This window comes from Grampus griseus, assembly GCF_964374135.1.
Source record: "Grampus griseus genome assembly, chromosome: 17".
Lineage (NCBI taxonomy): Eukaryota > Metazoa > Chordata > Mammalia > Artiodactyla > Delphinidae > Grampus > Grampus griseus.
The window spans coordinates 9846653-9873621 of record NC_139011.1 but is presented as its reverse complement, the minus strand read 5'-3'; the positions used below and the strand labels follow the sequence as shown (position 1 = coordinate 9873621).

General features: G+C 42.7%; 1 protein-coding gene across 3 annotated transcripts in view; it reads right to left on the bottom strand.

The window, feature by feature from the left end:
* Positions 1-26969, bottom strand: part of ADCY8 (adenylate cyclase 8) — a gene marked incomplete at both ends in the record, with an annotated part of 217211 nt that overhangs the window by 87439 nt on the left and 102803 nt on the right. For 2 of the 3 annotated variants that reach the window (XM_082674757.1, XM_082674758.1), the window contains 2 exons: positions 3101-3298; positions 22416-22686. In XM_082674757.1, coding sequence (XP_082530883.1) covers positions 3101-3298; positions 22416-22686 — 469 coding nt within the window. The remainder of the gene's footprint in view (positions 1-3100; positions 3299-22415; positions 22687-26969) is intronic. The other variant, XM_082674759.1, reaches the window with a different exon arrangement.

Here is a 26969-nt window from a genome sequence, read left to right as displayed (position 1 = left end):
ATATACTTATTTTTATAAACTAATGTAACCAGGAAGTGTCTGGATGACATTTCAAAAGAGTTTTTTGTGTTCTCCAATTCACGAATAAAGGTGGAGTGGAGAACAGTTTCCCGTGTTCCTATACCTGTATATTGTTTAAACAGAATTTCTTTTCTGTTTGAAAAGAAATTTTCAAAAAATTTCTTCCCTACAGAATTTCCAAGGTAAAATCATTCTTTCCATTTCCATTTTTCCTTTCAGAAAACATACTTTTATGGTTCAAACTTGCTCCCAAGAAGCAGGGTAGGGCAGTGGGAAGAGAAAAGACTGGAGTCACAAATACTGTAAATATTTCAACAAGTCTAAGATGCATAATATTTACCCCACCTTTTAACATCTCTGAAATCAGAAAGTATCTTAACTGTCAAAGGAGTCTTGAAACATGAGGACTTCCAGGGAGGTTTGTGATTGCTCCTGCTGGTCACCAGGGGGCAGTATGAATCCAGAACCATTTTAAATTCTCTGCCTGACTTTTTTTTTTTTTTTTAAGATCACATTGAGTGTGTGAACTCAGGGATTTCATTTTGGATTCAACTTCTTGGAGAGTTCTTTTTTTTTTTTTTTTAATCTAACCAATACCCAGATAGAGGCATGTGAATTTCCTCACTGACTCTGTCTGCTGGGTGGGTTTTTTTCTGTTCATTTTTACCTTGTAAGCACAGCTCATTGGGTGGTTTTTCTTAGTGCTGCATAGAAAAATCAAGCACCTCACAGTTGATGGTACCTCAGAGTCTATGAAATAGGCATCCAGGTTCTGAGAGCTATGACCTCTCCTTAACCTCTAGGAGGCTCAGTTTTCTCTTCTGGAAGCAAGATAGTACTGTTTCCCTGAGGATGCAGTAGACCGATATACAGAAACACCAGGCACAGAGCAGATTCACACTGATGCTGTTCGCTAACTCTGGAGTCCTATGGATTTGAAGACCCTGTTATTTTAGTAAGGTTTCTAGGACCCTTTCTTACTTGATCTCTCTCCCAAACCCCTGTCCTGTGCCTCCCACTTCATCCAAAGTTCAAGGAGAAGAGGATGAAGCTAGCATAGGATTGTCTTCTGCGGACAAGGGCCTGGGAGAGCAAGTCCCCAGGGCTCCTGGGAGGGGCAGTGTCGTGAACAGACAAGGGCACTGGCTTTGGGGTCACAGTGGGCTCCGATCGCAGCCCTTCTACTGACAGTTCGAGTTTGGGTAGGCTACCTAATCATCTCTCCATGTCTCCATTTCAGCAAATATAAGATGAGCCTCCTAATAACATCTAATTCATACTGTCACTGTTAGTCAGTATGCGCAAACAGCTTAGAATAGTGCCTGGTATTTGGTAAATACCCACTGACTATGACTCTTGATACGCTCTGCTCAGCAGTAACGCAGCCCCTGGAGAGGGTCTCAGAGCAAGAGTCACGAGGGCCGTCTCTGTGACACGAGGGGAGTGAACATTAGCTGATGTGCCCACTTGCCTTCACTCCCGTCACCTACACGACGCAGAGCACACGCTAGGTGATGCAAAGCTGGACTAGTGGCCATATCCCTGCATGTCCATCCAGGATGCTGCCCTCTGCTTCTCCTAGAAGCTGGTCACAGAAATCAACCTCAGATACGCTGTGCCTCCCCATCCCCCCTCCAACACCAGGTGCCTGCAGGTGCGGGCCAGACACTACTGAATAAAACACATTAGAAATTATCTCTAGTCTGCAAGGGTCAGGTCATTAGTGAAGCAAGTACCTCCTTAGCAAGAATGAATAAAAAGGTTTTGTATAGCTCTGGACACAGGTATTTACACAGGCTCATTGAGAAGATTCTTTGCAAGACCGCCCTGCTCTTCCTAGCTCCTTCTATGTAGCAAGCAGGAAAGAAAATGCATTTAATTTGGACGATAAGCCCTTAGTTATATTACTAACAAGAAAAGTCCACCTGCTATTTGAGGGGGACTGTTGAACAGGCAAAATGTTTCTTTTCCTTTTGTTTTGTTAGTACATAGACATGATACATTTCAAATGGTCAATCACAGGTGAAGATAGTACTTTGGAGTTTGCAACCTTCAGGGAGTTTATCAAAGAGATTCGCTGGGAATAATGCATGTGCACAGAAGTGTGAATTCTCCAAGCCTAGGAAAGCAGAATCTCCCAGGCAGCTGATTAGACTCACAAAAAATTGTTCGCTGGAGCTTTGCACAGTATAGAATCAAACTTCTGAAATTTGCTTGCAAATTCCCTGCTGTTCTTGCCGGAAGCTCCTGCAGATGCCAAGCACCTCCTGTGCTCAGTCAAAGAAGGTCTGTCAGCCTCCATCCGCGCAAAAGAGCAGCCCAGTTAAGCAGGGACAGCACCACCTCCCCACTACACTCTGCAGTTTGGAGCTGGGCTGGGAGACGGGGCATGGAAAAAGTCATCAGCAGTATGGTAATGCGGGCTACTTTTGAACGGCTGATCTGATCAACGTATTGCCTGGAGCCTTTCGTCATAACCTAAGAGGGAGGCACGTCCATCATCCTCATTGTACAGAGAGGACTTCGTGCTCACACAATCCTTCACTTACTGACGGTCACCTAGCAAGGAAGTGGCAGAGGTGGAATTCGAACCCAACTCTGAATCCACAACCCACCTACTGTGCCTTACATCAGGGGGTCTGAGCAGTGGAAGACTGGGAAAATGGGAAAACAGGTGTCTCCAATCTAAGAAAGACAGTGTTTATCATTAATGCTTGCATTAGGTTATCAGGTGCCCTCATATATTATGCTACAAGTGTGGCAGATTCACCTACAATCAAAGGCACGTGGGTGCCAATGACATTTGGGTTAATAATCTCCAAGTGGAAGGTACTCCTTTGTTCTTTCCGTCATCTTTTCCTTAAAAAGCAAAGCTGAGGCTCTCTTTATCTAACCAGCATCTCCTTACATGGCCTTCAGTCTACTCATGATTTTCAAAGAGAAAAAAACAGTACCAAACCAACCAAAGAAGCAACAAACACACCAACCAAAACCACAGCCCCTGGGCTCTCTCCAGTCCCATGAACATTTACGACAATTTATTCCAGAAAAAAGAGCCACTGTGGAGACCCAGGTCTACCTTGTGCTCCAGGCTGGAGTCTTTAAACATCAGTGAGAATGGCTTGATATGCTCTCTTCTCAATTTATCGCCACTCCGCAAGTCGATGGTATGTTCTATTCTCTTGTTAATTTCCTCAGGCCCAGACTGGACATGCAAAGCTTGTGCAAGATGGTTTGGAAGTAGATTTATTGAATTTCTTGTTAGGGCAGCCAGAGTCTAGGGGGAAAGCACATGCAAACACAATAAACCTGCTAGTCCCCTTTGGATTAAAAAGAAATGCAATGTGTTCAGATTAGGTTGCATTGCAAACAGTAACAGCAATCCATGCAGTTGTATTCAGTGAAACCTACAGAAGTTGATAAGTTAGCATTTGGTTCAGAGAAACACAACCTGGCAAAAATAGCACATCAAGAGGGATATTTCTCTTTCCTCTGTGTAGGTGCACTGAATTCCCTTGGTTCAGGTATTTGGAGAGTGGTCGGCCTGGACGTGTTAAAAGACCCTTTCTCTAACCAGGCACAACCCTGGCATGAGAGAAAGAAAACCAATACAAATAGCAGAAAGGAAAACAGATCTGAAAAGTCCATGGAAATGATCCTCTCCAACCAGGTAGACTCCACATTTCCATGTGGTCTTTCCTTTAATGGTGGTGGAGAGGCTTGGGGACCAATGGCTTGCATTTCCTTTTTTAGCATTCCCCACGGACAGCCAAATGAGCCAGGATCTGCTCCTTAAACTTGACAACGATTGTTAGATTTTTACACTAGACGAACGTTTTTCCCCCCACAGACCATTATATATCTATATCTTCACATAGATATATGTGTTTAATTTCCTTTAGGCAAAAAAATGCAAAAGCAGTTTCAGCCTCTCACCATTTCACAGGTTAAACAGCAGGGGCTGGGGAAAGGCACAGCCCCCGTGGTTGGTCATTGGGTGTGGCCACATGGATGCAGAAACAGCTCTGGCTGATGAAGACACACCAGATTTGGCAGGGAGGACTCTGTCTCCTGGCAATTTAGCTGCAGGTGACAAGATCAACTGGCTGGATCTAGCCAAATGCAATGCTCACTCACAGCTCCAATTTAAGACAACTTCTTTATATCTTTACATGTCTTCTTTATGTCTTTATATGTCTTCTTTTAAGACAACCAAAAACATGGGAGTTGGAGCTGGAGAGATATAACGACAATGATGCTCATCTCCTCCCTCAAAAGATTTCCTTGGGGAGAGGTAGAGGATGCTGTACATCTGGAAAGGGGAAGAGAAAACTCTGCTTCTGTACACTCTCACTGCATCTTCATCCCTCTGCCAGCCTCTCACCTTGGCCAATGTTAGACCATAGGCTAGACTGAGATAAGCTGGTGTAATCATCAAATGGCAGCCTGTGAGAGCTGACAGAACATCGTGGAGGTCCTTCTGCCTGAACCCTTCATGTACCTGTGAGCCTCAGAGAATCACGCTCACGAGCCATCAGCTTTTCTGCAGCCAGGTCAGATCCTCTGATCCCAGAGCCAGAGTCGGGGGCTTTGCTCTCATGGAGCCTCTAGCCCATTCCATAAGTATTCCTCCTGTTGGACTCTTCCTTTTAAGCTTCATGGAGATATTCAACGTAACCTAAATTCGAAGTCTCTAAAGATTTCTTGAGCAGGGCTTCATCACTGGTAGAATTTACGGAAACCTTCTTCTCCAGCCCCAGGATAAAGGATGGAGTTGCATGTGCCAACATGCAAAAGTAAAGTATATGCTCTTAGGGCACTGAAGTTAATTTCAGCTCTGAGTATGAAGGAGGCTACCACAGAGAAGAAGATAGATGCTAGGGGGAGGTATGGCAGGATGAGAGGTGAAGAGAAGAGCTGGAGCAGAGAAAGGGAAACAGGGACCAATGTTCCAGCAAACTGAACAGCAGGGTCCATGTACGGCCAGAAGGCTTGAGCCCTGGGATTAAATGATGTTAGAACAGCGTCTCAGAAGGTGAAAGAGACTGGAGCCCACCCTCTGTGGATCTCCTATTGGTTTCTTGGGCAGAAATTCTCTCCACATAGTTTGGAAAATGACAAAATTTAGTCTTCTACCTTGGAGAGGAGGTGGAAAAGACACTCAAGCTGCCCTCGTCTGGACATACATTCTGGCTTAGAGATGCGAAAATGCTCTCCTGGAAAATGCTTAGAGCTGGGATTTGACAGGAAAGGAGAGGAAATCAGCTCACCATCTACACAGATCCAGTTAGGAATTTCTCTCTCTCTTTGTAATTTTTATTTTCCTACAGTTTTCCTTCTTTGAACTAAATTGAGCCTTCCACTCTACCAGTCCCTCATGCCTTCAATGGCTTTTAGACCTCTGGATTTCACAGAGAAGGGGAGTTTCAAAAATATTTTTGGACTGCTTATATAAATTATAGCAGTAGCTGCAGTGATTGCCACGGCTACAACCCTCTATATGACCACCATTTCATAAAAGAAAGGGCACGTTTTTTTACAACAAGAATGACATAAGCTCAAAACAAAGGACTGTTCTTTACACTGAATGCATTTAACTTAATGAAGGTCCCCATTTTTCTCATATTGATGGGGGCTGGTGAAAATGTTATCAGGGATTGACTGCAGTCTGTAGGGAGACCTTTGGAAAACCAGGAATAGATGTTGCGTCCTGAGTGCCTGTGCCATTGACCACTTTTGTAAGGCAGAGACCAGTAAAACTTCCTACTTCAGAGCTCCCCTGCCCCTTATTGACTGTCTGTGGGGCTGCTTCAAGTGAGAGATAAACTTGGAAGCACCTCTCTTTCTTTCCTCATTGCCACCAGGTTACAGTTAAGAGCTGGGAAGGAGTCCTTGCGTCAAAATGTCAATGATGCTGAGATGAAGAATGCTTCTCTTGCCCAAGCAATTACTTTTACTCCTTGCAATTATATCCCTAGTATTTTAATGCAGGTAGTCCATGCTCAGCCATTCCTTTTCTGATCATTTGTCAATTACATATGACAATTATACCTGCTGTTTGACAAGCAATCTCTCTCAGCCTACCTCACACCTTCAGGACATACATGCTCAAGGGAAGACCAGCATCAACTCAGTAAGTCAAGCAGGTTGGAATCAGGAAGAGAAACCATCTGCTTTCATTTACCCCCAGTGCACCCCTGAAAAGTATGAATGGCTTTGGGGGATACTTAATTTGAGATTATTTGTGATACTCCGTCTCCACTGGTCATGGCCACTGAGATGACTTCACCATGTGCTGGCCTCCAGTAAGATAATGCTAACACTAAAGATCCGTAAGCTGATATCCCCACAGTGATTCACTTGTAAGCAGTATTTGGCAAACGTGTAACACATCTTATCTGCCTGTTTAGAGTCTATGATGCAACAGGCTATTTTCAATAGAATATGGTTTTCTCCCTTTAAGACTTACAGGACTAGTGTGAGGGAGATCAGAGTCATGTTAAAAAGTAGCACAGGCTTTCAAATATGATTCCAGTCTGAAACTGACCTCCCAAAATGTCGAGATTGTTCTTCCACATAAACAGCTTAAGCAACTGGCAAGAGAATGGATGAAATGGGAAATGACTGAGAATAACTGAATATCAATGATTATGAATGTAATTATAATTCAATTCAATTACACATTGAAACATATATTCAAATATGTATCATATATATCTTATGAACAATTTAAATACAATACTTAATATACAATACTCAATGTGTATATTCATTTCTTTAGCTGGCATTTTCAGACATTTAGGAGGTCAGATGAGAGCAGCAATGTTGGGAAAAATCAAAGTTTGCAGCTGAGGGGGCCTCTCACGTCTGAGTCTCTTCACAAAAAGACACTGCAGCCTGGTGATTCATCCTAACTGAGATCCATGCCCCCTCAGGCATTTCAATTACTTCCTTACTCACAGGTGCTTAACACAGATCAAAGCCCAAATGAAAACCATAGTCCCTTCTGAACCCAAGTTTCTGATCAGAAGGTCTTGCCTGTGAGCCTGGGGGTTCTGGTGAAAATTACCATCCACATATCCGTTTGTAAACTGCATTTGAATGGGTGGGGGAAATCATAAATCCTCTTAAGCTCATCATTTGGTTTATGACCAGAAGACTTTCCTTTGGGAATCTTTTTTTTTTTTTTAATTTATGTACACACTAACAACCTACTTTTTTTTTTTTTTTTTTTTACAGGTCCTATTGCTTCATGGATAGCAATACCCTTTGTATTCCTTAATCAGTTTGGGTCAGCAAATAAATTATTCCTAGTAAGATTTCAGGCTGAAAGTGTACTCTCTAGAAACATCCAGTTTTGTTGAGTCAAAAACACTTTAGCTCTTTTGGATCACATATTCCAATATCAAAACACCCTCTAAAGCATCCCTGTAGACACTGTAACTCAGCTTGCATAGTTTCAGTGCCGGAATCTGGGGATATCATCACTCTCTTTCATCACTAGATCCCCTTAATTAACTCTTTCCCAAAAATTTCGTTCCAAGGAACACAAGAAGGAAGGGATGTTTCTTTACAAAATGGTTCTGTGGACCAGTCGATTTAGGAAATGTGGATCCACTGTTTGTTTACTGCCATCCGTTCTCACTACTCTCTGAGAGAGAAGGGATTTTGTCTCTTTTTGTTTGGAGTGCTTATGCCAGGGCCTGGCACTAAGTAAGCACTCAGTACCCGTTTGCTGAACGAAAAAATTCTTATATCCTCCTATCGGAGTCTCACGGTACACGTTACTGAAATAAAAGCACTGATAAGTTCTACGTAAGTAAGACTTTTAAACTCTGCACCTTCCAAGCTTTTATAACCATAAAACAGTTTTTGCTCAGCTCTCCTCTACACAGTCCATGGAATACCACTTGGGAAACAATGCTCTGAAGTTCTTCCCTGATGTTGTTCACAACTCTCACGCAGCGGATCTGTTTCTGATCTCTGAATAAGATCTATTTCCCCCCCTCCAGAGTTTTCTTCCACGGGCTAATGCCTTCAATTTTCCCAGTCACTTCACAGGTGACATGGTTTCCACATAGGGCACAATCCTCTCCAGTTTGTCCACACCCTGAGTATACTACTGTACAGAACCAGACCCAGTGCAAACGACATCTGACCTTGTGTTGGAGCCAAGGCACCTACCACAGCATGACCTATTAAACAGTTAGTCTATTACATTTCATGCATCTGAACGTGTGGCAGCTAGGCTGCATGCCCTACTGCTTCTTTAAAAACCAATTCAGACATCTCTTTCTCCAGGAAGCCTATTCTGAGTCTGCACGTATCCTTAGCACAGCAGTTACTGTGATGTCTTGTAACTGCCTTCTGGTGTATTTGTCTGTTCCTCTAGGCTCTGATCTCCTGGAGGGTCAGGCAATGTGTTTTACCCATAACTAAATCTCCAGCAACTGGCAAATTTGGTAGGTTCTTAACAAGTACTTTTGGAATGAATGAATGCATGCATGCATGAATGAAAAGTTCAATGGCTATGGAAGACTCTTCCTCGGGCATTGTTTTCCATCTCTTGCTACCAAAAGTCCTGTTACGTTTTTCCTGTTCTCCCCCAAATGGACTTCAAATTTAGGAAGACTCTGCTTACCAAATTGAATGTATTACATAAGAGTAGTTTGTTTTCCTATTATTCAATCAAATGCCTAGTTTTGGACCAGCAGGGGATAAAAGGCATTACCACAAACTCCAAAAGAGAATTCCAGCCGAGAGCGAGAGCCTGCAGAGGCAGCCTATGGTCTGTGTCAACAGGAGGTTTCACTCAGGTTTCTGGAATCCAGAAAATGCCTCCCTACTACTACCTCTTGGTGTTGACTGCTAGGGTACCAGAGGTCACAGATGGGAAAGCACTAACTTACAGCCTTTTCTGGGACCAGCGCCTGCGTTAACATCCACTTGAGTGTTTCCCACGAACCAGCATAAAGCATAAGGTTAAAGCCATCAGCGAAAGGGCCTCATCTTTTAGCTTCTCTGGGAGATGGACATGGCAGTTTTGAGATTTAGCTATAGGTAGTTGTGACTGAGATCCTGCATTGCAGGCCAGCTTGTTGCTGCTTGGGAAAGACCCAGAGAAGAGGCCCCGTCCAACAGGCCCAGAGCCTCATAACAGCCTCCATCTTTCAGGCCGAGATGGCTTATCCTCTCCCAAGACTCTGCCTGCTCCCAGTCTCAGGCTGGAGTCTGCAGTCAGAAGCAGGTAGAGCCAGCGGCTTCCTCAACTCACTCTGGAGCATCCTTCCATCATCTCTACGGCACCATCTGCCCGTGCCTCCTTTGGAGGCCTCTGTGGCTCCATTTCAAGCTTGTCGCCTGCAGGGTTTGGGTTGTGGAAAAGGCAGGGATTTTTATCTTTCAGTCCCTAACCCACTTCCTGTGTCCTACAACTATAGGCCGACTTGAGAAAAATCGCCAGGAACAAAAGCTAAGCCTGAATAAGGGCCCCCAAGTGCACACATTAGAGCTCTATTTTCTCTACTGTTTATTAAACCCCCAACCAACCCCCAGAAGAGAAGGCTCCTCCTTTTTTTAAAAAATTATTTTTGTGCTCTTTTTATGAAAGCTCACTTGGGAAAGGTTCGAGGTGATCTAGTCCACAATGACTGGCATTCAGGGTCTCAGAAAGGATGCTTGCTGTGTTTGAAAGTGGCCCAATTATTTTTTTCCCTCAAATCTAGGGATCGGGGAGCAGAGATTTCCTGGGATGTGCATGTAATGTTTTTCTGGTAAAAGGTTTTAAGGGGTCTTTGGGCAAACACCGAGCTGGGGGTGGGCCCTGGGAAAATATCCACACAGGGCTCCCCAGAACCCATCACACACAATGTTTCCTTCTTATAAATATGGAGGTGCTAGTGCATTAGGCCATTCTTCATAAGCAAGAGGTGTTAGCCAAGATGGTCACAACTGTTCCTGTCTGTACTGAGAGAAAACGAGATATCACATTCAAATGATATGCCTGATGGGTTTTTTAGTTTAGGGATACTACTTACTTTCTCTTTTCTTTTTTAGATATTTATGCCATCATAATCTATCTTCCAAACAAAGCAACAGAATATTTTTTGAGATCTCACTGTGGGAGGAGGTCTAGGGAATACAACTACAGGAAGAGGTTTAAATAATTTTCACAATAAGCTCATAGCTTCTGCTCCAGGAAATGAAATAACAAGGGTCAGAATGTCCACTCTGTTTGCTGAAATAATGGTCCAGACATTTCCAGCCAGCCTGCTGCAGGATTCCAGCACCCCTCTGTAGCCTGGTTCCCGATGCTCAACTGTGAGCAAACAATATGTCTGGGGCCCAGGCTATTTGGATAATCACCGCTTCCTGCTTTGAGTCAGCACTGGAAGTTTGCAAATATAGTCTGGGTGCTGCATTGGATAGGGAATAAAGGATGTATAAACTCCTTTCATTGGCCTTTGTCACCGTGTGGTCTGAAATTTCAAACTGTTTATGATTAAGAGAACAAAACAATGACAGGGGAGGTACCCTGAGTTCTGGCAGATCCCACAATAAGCATTTATTGGTTTGCTATTGATCTGAATCCCACAACTTTACTCTTGACCTTTTGACTAATATTGATAAGGTGGATCATGAAAGCAGTTTATTTATTTGGGGGTTTAGGTCCCAGATGCGCTCGGCTCCTTTCCCAGTGTACTTTCCCTGACGTTAAATGCCTTGCTCTTTGCTTCAGTTCATCCTACTAGTGGCTACTGGCTTTGGACGCAGACACACTGGCTCGGTTCTCTTTGGATGAGGGGTGGGCAAATGGTCAGTTGTGGCTGAACTTCCGGGCTAGCCACAATTCCAGGTGACTGGGCCGAGCTCTCAAAATAAGGGGACTCAGAGCACACAGAGGGAATTTCTAGCATTCCAGATTCTGTCCCCAAGGTCTGGTCCAAGGACCTCAGAGCCAGGTTAGCCCAGGACAAGTGGTGTCTGACACTGATTCTGTCCTTCCAGAAGCTTGTCTGGCTCTGTTTGACCAGTCCTCTATCAGCTAATTCAGGATCCCTTAACTCTGACTTTATCCTTTGAATTCCTCAGAAAGATGCTCATCTCAGTTTGGGAACGTGATTGTACTTTAGTCATTACACGCTAGAGCCATTTTTAATAAAAAAAATCGTCGCTAAACTGCTGCAGAACTGGCTGAAACAGAAGTTGGCACATCCAGTTAGATGTGGCCTCTTTGAAGTTGCATGGTTTGAGGCAAGTTGCCAAAATTGAATTTTAGCTTTTAAAATATCACATCCATAGTAATGTGTGGAACAGATGTGTAAACGCCAGCACTGATCTCATCTCAGGGTTGGGGGGAGTGGGTGAGAGGGACGGGGTGGGCCTAGGCAGAGGGGCAGGGTTGAGAGGCTGACACATCAGTCACTTGTTTACAGGGCCACGGGACAGGTGAGAATCAAAGTACTCACAGCACTGAAATGACTGGGCCAAAATGTCACAGGCTGTGTCTGGAGAGGTGGTTACTAACCCACTTGACCAAGTGACCCCCCCTGAGCGGGCAATGGATTGTCTTGGCAATCAGATAATTTCAGCTCAGGAAATAAATCAATGAACATATATCAGGACTTCCTTGTGAATACCAAAGATGTAGATTTTTCAAAGGAAATCCAAAAAGGAGGGGATGTATGTATATGTATAACTGATTCATTTTGCTATACGGTAGAAACACAACATTGTACAGCAACTATATTCCAATAAAAATTAATTTAAGAAAAGACGTAGATTTTTCAGAAATGTCAATGCCACGGGGAAAATGAGTGTATGTGTGAGGGTGGGGGTGTGCGTGCACACGCACTTGTGTGCATGTTTATATGTGTGTCTTTGTTTACTTAACAGAAACGTGGAGAAAACTGAAATAGAAGAGTTACCGAACTTTTATCTTTTTTTAGGTTCTGAAGTAACTCTTTTCGTTTAGGACTACGACATACGTAGTACATCAAGAGCTGCTGATAAATTGCTCCCATTTGGTACTTTAAGGCTATAGGTTTTACTATACAATTTACTAATTAAAAGTTTAGTGATTGATGCTTTCCCGGATTTGGCTTCAATGGAGCTCACCTTACTGACCTTCAAGAATGTAGCCTCTCTTAACCTTTCCCCAGGGATGGTGAGATCGGCTGGGACTTCGGACCCTTTGCTGCAGTGCTGCAATGCTTGCACCTGGACAAACCTCTCCTCCAGCAACAAAATACAAAGAAACTATATGGGACTAAAAATAACTGCACGCCTGCCGCAGTTGAGGCAAGTTCTGGACAAAAGATACAAAAAGACCCAAAAAAAGCCCATGCCACTTCTGAAGAGCAGGGAGCAAAAATAGGGGGTTGGGAGCAAAAGCGGGGTACTGCCCACGCCCCCTGCGCACAACACCACCTAAGGAGTGGGCAAACCACCCAAGCTATCCCCCGGCCCCGACCCCTGGACACACCCCTACCCTCACCCCATATAAGGAACGAGCTCACGGGCCCCCATCCCCCCACCCCCGGGAGTGAGCGAGCAAGGGAAGCTGTTACTTGTTCCCGCTCCCCGCTGCTGCAGCAGGGGCCCCAGTAAAGCCTTGCCTGAATTTCTTGTCTGGCCTCTGATCAATTTCTATTGATTAAGGAGGCCAAGAACGCTGGTGGGTAACAGTGGTAGGACAAAACTGGGAAAAGAAGAAACTGCTCAGTGGCCTCTACTTCCTCTTATCCTAACTTTTCTACCACACACTTTTCTACTGGATTCATCTAATTAGTGTAGCTCTTCTTGGCTATCATTATTCCTAAATATTTGTTTCTAAGTTTATCACTTAAGAACAGTCCTGTATCTAAGTACTCTGAAGACATGGACTCCTGAGTGGGGGCTACCATGTAAGACGTATACAGAGCCCTTATCATCTCAAGGTGCGAAGAGATCCTTTAAGGGACTAAAGGTGATATAAAAGCCATAAAGTGGGAAAGACACAATGGAATCTAGTGGTTCATAACCTGGAATTCACAGTAGCAGTTTGGAGATCCTTGAGATGTGAGGGGCTTTCAAGTTCCATCAATACCCAAGGGATTAGGACTGTAACTCCTTTTAGACCCTAGGCGAAGCAAAAATAAGTACATACACTAAAAGCCAAGATGAGGCGGGTCATGCCAACAAAAACATCAAGTGTCTCTGCTCTGGGCTGGAACCGAATCACCTTACAGTGGTACCATTCGTTTCCTTGTGCAGAGCAGCAGCAACGGTGGGTCATGGCACACGTGCCAACTAATATTAAAAAAGGGGAATACAAATGCAATTTTCTTTGGAAAGAAAAACCTTAATGCATATGAATTGCACCGGCAGAGAAATGAAAGGTCTTCTTGGTGGAGAAAAGATGGGAAAATCCTGACATAGCTCAATGAAGAACTTTTACAAGGACACCTCTCAGCCCACGCATAGCAAAAGTGGCATTAAGTTTAATAAAACTTAAATCCCAGTTCTATTTTTTCAAAGCGAGGAAATAAGTCAGAAAAAAATCCAGATTTTTGCTCTTCTCTTCCTATCTATCTTCACACTTTTAGAATATTATACACTTATCTTCACATATTTAAAATACTGTTGCATTCATTGGTTCCAGTTCCTCAGATGTTTACGGCTCCCCAAACAACTAGTCAATCCCTGGTAAAAGAAGAGTCCAACTAGTTTAGCAAAGTTTCAGCCAGTTGTTGGCTATGGGGTAACCACAGGCTGTGTCTTGTGCCAACTTAAATGCTCGCTTCCAGAGCTGCAATTCCGCGTGAGCCACAAACTTCTCTCTACCTTTATCTTTTCCACCTTAGTCTACCTCTGGAACTTCAGAGAAAGGGGGGATGATGTGTCAAAGTTAATGGATCAAATTGCCTACTTCATCCACTCAACGCTCTCTGGAAGGTTTCAAATCCATTTGCCTTTCTGAAGAGAGTGAAAACCAGGTCCCTCTAATGACTCTTCCTGGCTGAACTCAGCTGCTGTCTTCAGAGTCAGGGCTAAAAGCAGGCTGGGAGTTCTGTGGTCTGTAAAAGCCACGTTACCGTGAGAGTGCAGATGGGCTTCAGGGAAATGTCCAGAGTCCTTCATGGTCTCTACCCCAAAAGCCTACAGATGTCCCACCCAATCCACATCAGAACTTCATCTGATGTTAAAATGGTTCAAAAGAAATTACCTATGGAGAAAAATCTGCCTGTGGTTTCCTGTCTATCAAGACTGAACACGGCAATTAGATACTCAGCAGCTTATCACTGAAGCAGCAAACTCTGAAAACACAGCTTCCTCTTCAAAACCAAGAGCCAGTATTTCAGGCATTTTTCGGGGTAGAAATTTCAGGTCAGAGTTCTCTGAGGGGAAAGAGAAGCATGTGGTTTGGTCTTGAGGAGCAGAAACCCAGGCTGAGATGGTGGCCTTACTGCTTCCCTCCTCCTGGGGTCGTGTCCCCTCACTGTTGGCCTCACTCCTGCTTGTCTATAGATCTCAGCTTAACAGTCATTTCCTTGGGAAGGTCTTCCCTGATTACCTGGGATCAATATTCAGTCCTGCTAGAAAGACAGTGATGTCCACTTAGCCTGTTGCCCTGTTAGTAATACCACCGGCCTGTGAGCTCCTCGACAGTTTTGCACCTCCTTCTGCGTCTTCCCAACCTCGGCACCCAGCACACTGCTTGGGAAATTGTAGTTCATTAAGTAGTTGAATAATCAGTGGCTGAATGAATGAGGAAACAAACGAACATCTTGGGGGGACTGACTTGCCCAAGTCAAATGATAAAAGTAAAATGAGTTTGAATTAAGAGTGTTCTTTTTTTTTTTTTTTTGCGGTACGTGGGCCTCTCACTGTCGTGGCCTCTCCCGTTGCAGAGCACAGGCTCCGGACACGCAGGCTCAGCGGCCATGGCTCACGGTCCCAGCCGCTCCGTGGCATGTGGGATCTTCCCGGACCGGGGCACGAACCCATGTCCCCTGCATCGGCAGGCAGACTCTCAACCACTGCGCCACCAGGGGAGCCCTAAGAGTGTTCTTTGTCTTCTGGGCTTTTATATGCAAAAAGAAGGGGTCAGCCACTTAGTTTGCACCCCACCTTTAGGGACGGAAACAGAAGGAAAGAAATCAAACCCTAGTGATCAATATTTCTCAACAGGAGAATATAATGATCATGTTGAAAACAGGACTCTGAAAGATGGCAAAATGTGATGATGTTTATAATGATGTTTGGTTTGGTGCAAAATGCGGTTATCCAGAATGCTGAGAGAAAGGGCCAATTCCATCCCCTAGTAAGGTGAGATTTTTACCTCAATAATTTTTTTCGCTTTAACTCTTGCCTCCGATTTGGTATTAATACTTTAAGACAGTTCATTAGGATGACAGTTATGCTAAATTGTCATACTAGGAAAATTGTAAACTGGATAACCCCATTACTTTCCAGGGAATTATTTGGTTCTCTGGGCTTTGGGTGGCAGGATTCCGAAGTGTAGGTAACTCACCAGTGTAGAAACAGACTCCCAGCATGTGTCTGAGGCTGAGAAACTGAATGGGCAATGTTGGAGCTGAAAGGAAGTGATGGGATCATCCAGTCCAGTTCTGGCATTGTACGGATAGGAACCCTGAGGTTGGGAGGGGAGACGTGGTTCCCTAAGGCCTTGCAATAGTAAGTGGAGAAATCAGGGCCATAACTCAGTTCTCTTGGGTTTCCATTCTGGCCCTTCCCACTATCATATGGGTAAATTTTGGGTCCTGCAGAGATTTGCCCCAAGATCATGAGACTCACAGCTTACAGGACTAACTGGTTTACTCTGAGGAAACGGCTCTCAGCAACAGGTCAACATGGTTTTGATCAGCAAGGCAATCAGATGAGAATTTTTTCTTCCAGTGGATACAGAAAACAGGATCTAAGAAAAGTCCCAGCTGGGACTGATAAAAACATAGTAACATTGAGGGGGCTTCCCTGGTGGTGCAGTGGTTGAGAGTCCGCCTGCCGATGCAGGGGACATGGGTTCGTGCCCCAGTCTGGGAAAATCCTAGATGCCGCGGAGCAGCTAGGCCCCTGAGCCAGGGCCGCTGAGCCTGTGCTCTGCAATGGGAGAGGCCACAGCAGTGAGAAGCCCGCGTACCGCAAAAAAAAAAAAAAAAAAAAAAAAAAACCAAAAAAAACCATAGTAACATAAATCTGTTCTTACAGCCTGCTTTCCACCATGGCCAGCCCCACTCCCCACACATTTCCTTTTCTTCTGGTGTCAACATTCTGCAGTCTTAAGTGTGACTAAATCAGATGATTGTTTTATTCCTAGGTAGACTTGAGCGACTGCCCTGCTTAGCCCTTTCCGTGCAAACAATGATCACATCAGGACACTCAGGGTATGAGACGTTAGGGGGATGCTAACGCCACCTGGAGGAGAAGCTGGTCCTTTCCTGGAGCTTTCACAGAAAATTTCTAAATATCCCTGTTGAGAGAGCGACCTAGCTTCAGAGGGTGAATACACACACTCACACACACGCACACAACCTTCTACTACTAACTGACCAGGAAACAAGGTAGTAGGTAGAAACGCAGCACATATCTTCAGGACCGAAAGGGGAGGCAATGCAGCCTGAGGGAGACTATGTGGTTTTCTGGAGTCAGACGTGACTGGGTTCTAATTCCAATTCTGTTGTTCATTCCCTGTATATCCTTCAAAAAACTAACTGATCTCTCAAATCACAATTTTGGCACTTGTAAAACAGGCACGTCACACTTACCCAGTAAGGCTGGTGTGAGAACGAAATGCGACGCGTATGAGTGAGCAATGCTCCCAACGCGGTACCTGGCCCCAAGCTCTCTACCTCTATTAGCGTTAATGATGCTGTGGATATTCGTCTATATTCCTGGCAAGGAAACACATTTGCTTTCTGTCTTGCTGTGCAGAACACAGGCATACCTTGTTTTATCGCGCTTCAATTTATTGCGCTTTGCAGATACTGCGAGCTTTACACGTGGAAGGTTCGTGGCAACCCTGCATCAAACGAGTCTATTGGTGCCATTTTAAAAGCAGTATTTGCTCACTTGGTGTGTCTGTGTCAGATTTTGGTAATTCTCACAATATTTCAAACTTTTTCATAATAGTTATATTTGTTACGGTGACCTGTGATCAGTGATCTGTGATGTCACTATTATGACTTGCTGAAGGCTCAGGTGACGGTTAGCGTTTTTTAGCAATAAAGTGTTTTTTAATTACACTTGCGTACATTGTTTTTTTAGATATAATGCTATTGCACACTTAATAGACTACAGTGTAGTGTTAATATAACCTATATGCACTGGGAAACCAAAACCTCAGTGTGACTTGCTTTATTGTGATATTTGCTTTACGGTGGTGGTCTGGAACCAGACCTGCGATATCTCTGAGGTTTGCCTGTATAGAAATTTCTTTTGTGTTTTCAATCTTCGCAGTACACATATGAACTTCATGATAACAATAATGACCAAATGACTTCTACTCTGCAGAAACAACTAATATAGAAAACGGAAGTACCAAATGTGTACTTTTCCCCAGGTGATTCTTTTAAAAGGTCTGGAGGAGTAATAGAAAAATGCCTGGGTTCTGATGCTGTGACCAATGTGAAGGGGATGGATGGGAAAATGGTGATGATTTCTCAATATATGAGGGACAGCACCTGGGCTCTGAAAGGGGGTTTGCTTCTAAAAGGGTGGCTCCACCTCTCTTGGCATTATCACTTGTCATAAAAATCAAGTTAAAATGATTCATATCGTTACACAATACACTTTATAGCAACACAAAAGCTTCACCCTCTGGTATCCTCTTGTAAATCATAAGTAAAGATGCTGTTTGTCTAAGGAGTCCATTCTTGGTCCCTACAATCCATTCTCCACAGGCAGCTAAAGTGATCTCTTAAACATCTAAATCCGATCATGTCACTGGCCAGCTTAAAATATCTCTATCACTTCCCTTAGAATAAAATCCAAAGTCGACTAGGTTTTCAAGATCAATGTCTGTCTCCTTTAACTTCTTCTTGTATTCCTTCTTTCCCTACTCACTATGCTCTAGCCACTTGGGCCTTGTTGCTCTAACATACCAAATTTTTCCCACCCCAGGGCCTTTGCACTAGCCGTTTCCTCTATCTATAATGCTCTTTTCCTGATTATTCAAATGCAGGGTCCTTTTGGCACTCAAGTCACATTTTCAGAGGTCTCTTGATGACCCTATCTGCAGTAATTCTATCTGCCCCCTACTCATATATTCATCTATATTTCCTTCTCAGAACTTTTGTGTTTTGGTTAATTGTCTGCATTCTTCACTCCCTTAAAATGCAGCTCTTGGAGGACAGGAATCAAGTCTGTCCCCTCATTACTCGATCCTCAGCATCTAGAATACTAACATCTGTTAAACAATTGAATGAACCAGAGCTCAAGCTTACAAACAGATTTTAGTCGTAGCATGCAACCAGAAGGGGAAAATACAACCTTTCATATGAGGACCCTTTTCTTAAGTCTTCATTTTCATCTCAAATTTTGTCTTTATTCTGAGAGATTCAATGACCATTTTGATGACTCATTCCAACAACTTAGCCTTGAAATTTCTGGACATCCTCCCCCATGTCAAAAATGTTCACGTTTGGTGTACTTCAACTACCTACTTCTCCTTTTGTAACCTTACACTTCAATAGTCCACCTGTGATCATAAGCCTCTTGCCTTCTAGTTTTCTTAATTTCATTCCATTCAGAGGCTCAGAGCATAGGAAGCCTGACAGGTATCTGAGCCAGGATTCAGGGATCCAGGATACCAAATCAGTGGGCAGAACACTGGCCCATGTCAGGAGCCAGGGATGCAAAGCATAAGTGCTCAGGCCGTCCAAGAGTGGGCTGAACCAACAATTTTAGCTTAACTGGACACAGATTATAAGGGCTGGGAAGATGCACACCATCAAAAACAAGAGATTACCTTCAGGCATAGACAGGGACTGGAAGACTCAGACAGGGGCCAGAAATAATTCTAAGTGACTTTTTTGCTCCTGCAAACCACTGACAGACTCCTGAAATGGGGAGCCGAGAGGGGACTGGGATAGAGTTGGGGTTCTCGGAAATCCAGAGCTCTCGCTTATCAACTGGGACAATTTGGCTTCTGACGTCACCACTATGTCAAATCTGTCTCTTGCAATGACGTTTTCCAATCCAATTCCCACTGGCAGTTTCCAGTCTTCATCGTCCTGCACCTCTTGGCTACATTGGACAGTGTTGATCACCCTGTTCTTCTCAAAATGCTCCGTTCTGTAGGCTTCCATGATACCACACTGCCTAATCCTCTTCTGGTCCCCTTGCTTCCTATCTGTCTCTGTCACGGGATCCTGACTCTCTTTCACCTCCATCTGGTGTTCCTATAGGTCTGTCTTGTACCTTCTTAGCATTTTATTTTACATATTCCTTGCAGTTCTCTCTTTCATCCTCATGGCTTCATCTAGCACTCAAATGCTTCCAGACTCACATCCCTTGCATAGTTTTTTCATGCCTGAGCTTCAGAAGTGTGTGTTCAATAGCCTCTTGGATATCTCTCCCTGGACCTCTCCTAGGCATTTCAAGTTGAACACGTCCTTAACTAAATTCTTAGTGTTTCTCACCCCATCTCCTTCCATTCCACTATTTTTTATTTCAGTGGGCAGTTCTACCATCTAATCAGTCACATGCAAGCAAAAAACCTGGAAGTCAAACTTGACTGGGTCTTCTCCTGTACCACCCACATCTATCATTTAATTAATTCATTCAGCAAACTGCAAGCAAGTCCTGTTACTTACCAGGTATTGTTCTAATTATGGACTAAATAGTGATACGGGAAACAGATACAATTCCTGTCTTCATGAAGCATATACACTATCTCCAAAGTGTTTCTTCTGTCCCTCCTCTTTTATTACTAGCAGTAGTTGGCATGTAACAGATGCTCAATTAATCTTTATTGAATGAATGAATACATGAGAATGCAACTATCTGAACATCTGCTGTCTATATAGCACAGATTATGGCATGACATACCAATGTCGTTAAAAATATTTCAAAGCATACTTTGTGAATCAATAGAAACTAAAACATCTGGCCAATTTAGCTAGCAAATCCCCAGTGAAGCATTAGTATGTTTTATCTGTGTTATGCAAACACCCAGATGGTCTGGGCTTCCTGTGGTATTGACTGGGTGTTTTGGCAGAGCACAGGCTCAGCCAGACCAGTTTTGATCTCTTCCAGGCACACATTATGTCTCTGAATTGCACATATGAATCACTGACTTCCAGAGCTAAGCATAAGTGCAATTCTGATGCTTGTGACCATTTTAATTGACTCAATAATTTCCAAAATGTTATTAGTGCCACTCGGTTATTTATGAATATCAGCATACATTCATTGGCTCTTAAGTATGAAGACATAAAACAAAATTGAGATTATTCATGTGGAAGATGGCAAAGACAGGCAAAACTCAGGCATCATAAGAAATATATGGTATGGTTAAACACCAAGAATAAGAATCTTTGACTAATAATGACGTCTTTTATAAAAACTATTTGATGACATCAGTAAATATCTTTAGGAAATCAGCAGATAAATATTTCCAGTATTCCTATATAATTCTACCAGATCAATCAATCATGACTTAAAACCGAGCACCTCTACCTCTCTTCTGGGTTCTCAATTCCTAGTAGCAAGGATAGGTACACACTGAGATGAGAACAATTAGGAATTATCCCCATTTCCACAATCAGCTTAAACGGACAGAGTTTTTCAAAAGGAAAGACCAAAAAGAAAAAGAAGAACAAAAAAACCAAGAGAGAAAACTTTATGCAGAATTACTGAAGTGTTCAGGGTGAGGCATGCATCTTTTTAAAATAAGCAGCCTTCAGGCTCAAGCTAACAATAGGCAGAGGAAACAGAGGGTACTTTCAGCTGGGCATGCACCAACTCCAGGAAGTATTTAAGACCGTAATATTCTATAACAGCAAATTGTACCATGCATACCAATTCAGGGATGGAAAGAGGTAGGCGTTGAAATCAGTGATGACTTGTGTAGGCATAATAATTTGGGGGGAAAGTAAACACTCACAAAAGAATATTAAAGGTTCTTGCAAGGCATGCAGGTTCAAGGGTTCAACCTGCATCTTTGACCAGTGAATGGGGTCCATGTATTGATCCTTAGCTCCTTCACACAGAGCTGGAAGGAAACCAGGGTTAACCTGGCCTCAGAGCGCCCCATCAATCTTTCAAATGCAGAATAAAGAGGCAAGACTTTCAGCATTTTAACCTTTTCCATTTTAAATGTCTTTAAGCAGACAGATTTTTCTTAACGACAAGTTAATGAGAAATGTTCAGGTCTGTGGATTAGAACAATGAACACATATATGTCTTCATAAAGCCCCAGACGCTATCAATTTGGTCTATTTATTTCATAGTACTGTCAGCTTTTCCTTGGCTCGGGAGAATGTCAGAAGCTGTTTACAAGCCTTATATAGTGGCTTTTCTTGGGTTAGTTTCTTTAAAAAAGCACAATGAAGTCACACAACTTACATGAGTTCAACTATATGTGCCTGGCCTAAGGGAAGGGAAGGGAAAACCTGTTAGAGCAGGTGATTTTGCCCATGCTCTGAACAAGCATTCTGGAGAGGGGAGCATCTCTGAATCCACTTTGGTTCTCCCTTGATCAACTTCAGTTCTCTGGTGCCTCTCAGTGTCAGAGCAGCTCATGGGGTTTAGTGTGATTCTGGTATTTGAAGATATACTTTTAAAAATAATTTGATGATTGATAACTTACACCTGATGTACTGACTTTGTTGCTTTATCCCTCATGGAAGATGCAAATCCACACTACATACGAATAGCATTATGTGGGTGGCTTTGAAATTGCTTACTACTCTTGAATGCCCTCATCCTTTCCTCGCTTGCATCTTTTATATTTCCAAATCCACAATGCCCTCCTGATTTTAAATTTCAGAGGGCACCTCGGTACTCCTAGCCGGCCAACTACCTAAAAAAATTACATTCGCATGGACTTGCCCTTCCCCCTTTGTTGTTAGTTTAATAAAATGAGGTTTATCCTTTCCAACATGAGTAATTAATTTTGGTAAAATTATAATTCAGCTTCACATGACATTTATTTTTAGCTAGGTCAAAAAAAAAAAAAAAAAGGAGAGGGTGGTGGGAACCCTCTGGTATTTCTGGCATTTCCTGAAATGACATACGTAGGTTAATTCTGTCCTGAGGTGATACATTTGATCAATTACGATTAAGGCACTCAGCAGAGAAAGGGTTAAAGATGAATTGGTCTTCTCTGAGGCAACTGGGTTGGGGGTGCACATGCATTCACAGCAAACCAGAAGAAGCAAGCCAGGACTTACGTTCTGTTTCCCCACTATGTTATCAAAGGGCAGTTCGGGGCTCCAGGATCCTTCTGTGAATGTCGCCCCACTGTTTCTCCTGTCTGAGGAGCTCACAGATTCCTTGACGATGTCTTCAGGCAAAGACAGCAGACTCTCCTCAGGCTGCTTAATTAAATAGGTCTCTATATTATGCTTCCTCAAGAATTCGTTCCTCTCTTTACCATGACCCTCTTCCACGTTATAGTCACCGTTGAGGCAGTCCAGCGTGGCTTTGGAAATGTGAATCCTCCTGTGTGGACAAAGCATAGGTTGTTATACACCTGACGTGGCTTGCAAAGGCCATCTCTGTTTTCGGTCCTGTGCAAACCCAACATCAGGGCTGTGCATGGGTGCTGTGAGGACGTGTCCTCAAGGACAGTATCTGTTCCCCTGAAAAAGTAGAAAGAATAAAAGAAAACAAAAGTATAAGTATAAATCAATGAGCAGGTATCTATCACCAACTTCACCCCAAGGGTCGCTGTAGACTCTGATAAATCGTAGCCCCATTGAGCCACATTTAAGCACTTCCTTTGGTTTTTCTTCTGACTGTCAGCCTGATCCCAGCAACTTTTAAGAATCAGTGATTTTTTTCAGTCATGTTGATTATTTTGAAAAACAAGTTCCATAAATGTTTCTGAACTCAACGGCAATTCTTGTCCTATCACCATGCAAAGGTAGTGCTTACTGTTTTGGAACTTTTCCTACCTTTTCAATTTTCACCTATTTGTGCCTTATTTCTTCAACTTGTCTATAATCTTCTGAAGAACAAAGGCAGGTCTTATAAGTCCACAGGGCTACATGGAGAGTCCTTTAGGAAAACCACTGTAAGATGCCATTTCCCTTGTAATGTGTATATGGAAAGCGGAAGAGAACACAGCTGTGGATACGTGCAGGCTGGCAGCTGGCTAGGCTCACTCACAAGGTAAGAGACTCATACCAGCCATCATAGTTCAAGATTCACGTTTCTTTTTTAGCAAAACAACAGATGACATCAAGAGCCTTAAAATCAGATGTGAATTGTGGGAATGTCACATGGTAAATCCTTCTGGGCAAGAGTTTTTCTGTTCTCCTAACTGCCTAACTCAGACTACTTGTTGTGGTGCATTGTGGTCTGGGTAGACTAGCTTGGTGGTTACAAGCATGGATGCTTCGGCCAGATTCCCTGGATTGAAACCCTAGCTCTGCCACTTACTAGCTGAGAGAGCTTGTGCAAGTTATTTAAGCTTTCTATGAGTCTGTTATCTCACCCATAACAATGGGAAAAATAATAGTACCCATTTTTTAGGGTCTTCATGAGTTGTAAGAGTTGATTCGTGTAAAGTAGTTAAAACAGTGCCTGGTACACTGCACATGCTACAAGAACAAACCTTTAAATTATTAGGATTATTTTAAAAAATGCCATTATCTTATTTCTGTTGTTTATTCCATGCCTCCTCAAGGCTTATAGGGTACACTTTAAATTCTGAACAAGGTCTCTAAGACCTCCACTTTCTGGGCCCTGTGACTTCAAGGCTCATGTTCTGACACTCTCTCCAGCTAATCAAGTAATTGGCATGTCATCAAATTCAAGGTGTTACTTCACACCTACTAAACTCAGAACAAGCCAATCTTCCTGCTTAGAATGCTCACGCTGTGTTTTCCACACAATTTCTTACTCCCTGATTCAGCACAAATTCATTTCCCTAGGCTGCCTTTAGTGCTCTTTTAAATGAATGAATAAGGTAGATACTTAAGACTTTGCTTGGCTTTTGGATTCTAGAAACAATATATCCAAGGAAACAATTTTTTTAAAGTGATGTTTCCAAATGCATTTTCTTCAGTGCTGCCTCGACTTCTCCTGTTACCCCCCTTACCCATCCTGCTAAGTTCTTGCTTACAGAGGTAATAATCCACTGCAAAGGACATGTAAAGAAACAGAAACTACAAACAATGCATTTCTGTTCATTTAAGGCACATTCTGCATGTTTTCCAAATAAGTATCCTTGTATATAGACATTGATTTCAAACGTGAGGTAAGATACAGGCATACCTCGTTTTATTGTGCTTCCCTTTTTTGTACTGCACAGATACTTCATTTTTTTCCAAATTGAAGGTTGTGGCAACCCTGAGTTGAGCGAGTCTGTCTTTCCAAGAGCGTTTGTTCACTTCATGTCCCTGTGTCACATTTTGGTAATTCTCAAAATATTTCAGACTTTTTCATTATATTTGCTATGATGGTCTGTGATCAGTGATTTTTGATGTTACTGTTGCAAAAAGATTACAACTAGCTGAAGGCTCAGATGATGGTTAGCATTTTCTAGCAATAAAGTATTTTTTAATTGAGGTATGTATATTGATTTCTTTAGACATAATGTTATTGCACACGTAATAGACTATGGTATAATGTTAATATAACTTATATACACTGGGAAACCAAAAATTAGTGTGACTCGCTTTATTGCAATATTTGCTTTATTGTGGTGGTCTGGGACCCAATCTGCAATATCTCCAAGGTACGCCTGTATTAAAAACAAAAGCATGTGAAAGATGTTTTGAGCTCTCTTGAGAAAAGTGCTAATTACAAGATATTCTCATGATAAATTCTGTCAGTACATAGGAACTCAGTAGCGTTGACCTAGGAGAATAGAAAAGATGTTTGACCTTCCATGAAATGAATAGATGTCCCAGTCTTTCTCAGATCAAGCTCAGAGCTGGGTGCTTGAAAGCTGTCTTTTTCTCCCAGGCAAAATGAAACTCCTGGTCGTGTTTCGTAAAGTCTAATGGCTGATGTTCTTTTAAAATAATCAAGTGAAATACCACCCCATTTGGTATTTTCTCTAGATTCTACATTTTATTATTCTGCTGTCAACGCTCGGGGGACTAATATTTGCATATCCTAAATCAATATTATGTTTTCCATAGTGAAAGGCATCCTTGCCGTTACTTATTCCTGATCCTTCTGCTGAAGTTCTAATCAATATTTAAATGCTTTGATAGAAACTGGATTTTAGGTGTTCATTTTCATCCTTGCTACTACCTTGAGCTTTGGAGTAACACATTTGCAGCTGAGAGTGTGGGGATTACATTTCCCTCTAAGGAAATGAGTCAGTTCTCAGACAATATTCTCATATATTGAATGTCAGGTAACTCTGACACTTTCTGATAATTTTAAATGCCAGGATATACCAATAACAGTCATGACAGTAAATAAGATCTAACAGTTGGGCAACACTTATTTTGTGTAAATGTTACTTTGTAGCCAAATGTATTCTATGTGCTTTGATCCATGGATCATCTCATATAATTTCCATTCTTCCAACAACTATAGGGGATAAGGCGTTTTTTTTCCCCTCACTTTGCTGACAGTGAAACTGGCTCAGAGGCAGTGAGTAAGTAACTAGACCAAAGTCTCATCAGTGGTAGATGGCAGTGCTGGATTGAGACAAAAACATTCACTTTCAGAGTCTTTCCAAGACCCTACAGCTACATCATAGGGTCATTACTACAACCACAGCTATTTCCTGAGCAAAGGACTTTATATACATTGTTTCATTTAACTAAAGGTTGAGAACAGTGATCCTCAAAATGAGGTACCAAGGCCAGCAGCGTCAGCATCACCTGGGAGCTTGTTAGGGAGGCATATTCTCGGTTCCCATCCCAGACACAGCGATCAGAAACTCTGAGGGTAGGGCGTAGCTATTGATGGTTTAACAAACTGCGTATGGGTTCTGCATGACTGCGGGTTACAGACTATCAATGATTATGCCGTGGCGTTGGACGCCTCCCTCCCTTCTTCCTAGGTTCTATACAGCACGCTAGGCACTGGGGACACAGAGGGACTGGAGATTCATAATAAAAGGACAATCTTGAACAAACTGGACTGATAAATTAACAATGGAAGACAGTGATGGGTGGTGAGGCACTTAATAGCTGCGTTTATGTGACAGATTTAATTTCTTTGAGCCTCAGTCTCCCCATTAAAACAAGGAAGCCACGATTTACTACGTGGGGTGAGATCAAACGATATGATGTATTCATGGTATTTAGCACTACTCAAGATGTGTTTAGAATTGGGGGCTATCTCGCTCATTGAAAGGAAAAGTAAGCTGAGTTTTTTTCCTACAAATAGCGATTGATAGGAAGGGGAAATAGCAGACATTAAAAAAGCAGAAAAATAAAAAGCCAAACAATTTCAAATCATGGAAAGTTCAGAGATATGTCTGAGTTTTCAAAGGAAGGGTAAGGTCGTATAGCAGGTCTGTAAGTCTCAACCCTGGCTGCCCATGAGAACTGCTTTAAGAACTTAAAATAGATTCTGCACAGATTTTGCTTTACATGAACTGGTCTGGGGTCTGGAAAACCAGGATTTTTTTTTTTTTTTTAGGAACACCAGGATTTTTAAAATTCTCCTCTTCTGGTTCCAATGTAAAATCAAATCTGAAAACCAACGCTTTGCAGGGTTAGGTCCTGAACAGCTGAGTGTCATCTCACCGTCCTCATTGCCTATGACAAATGTCACTAAAGTTTTGAGGCCAATATTTGCATGATGTTTTA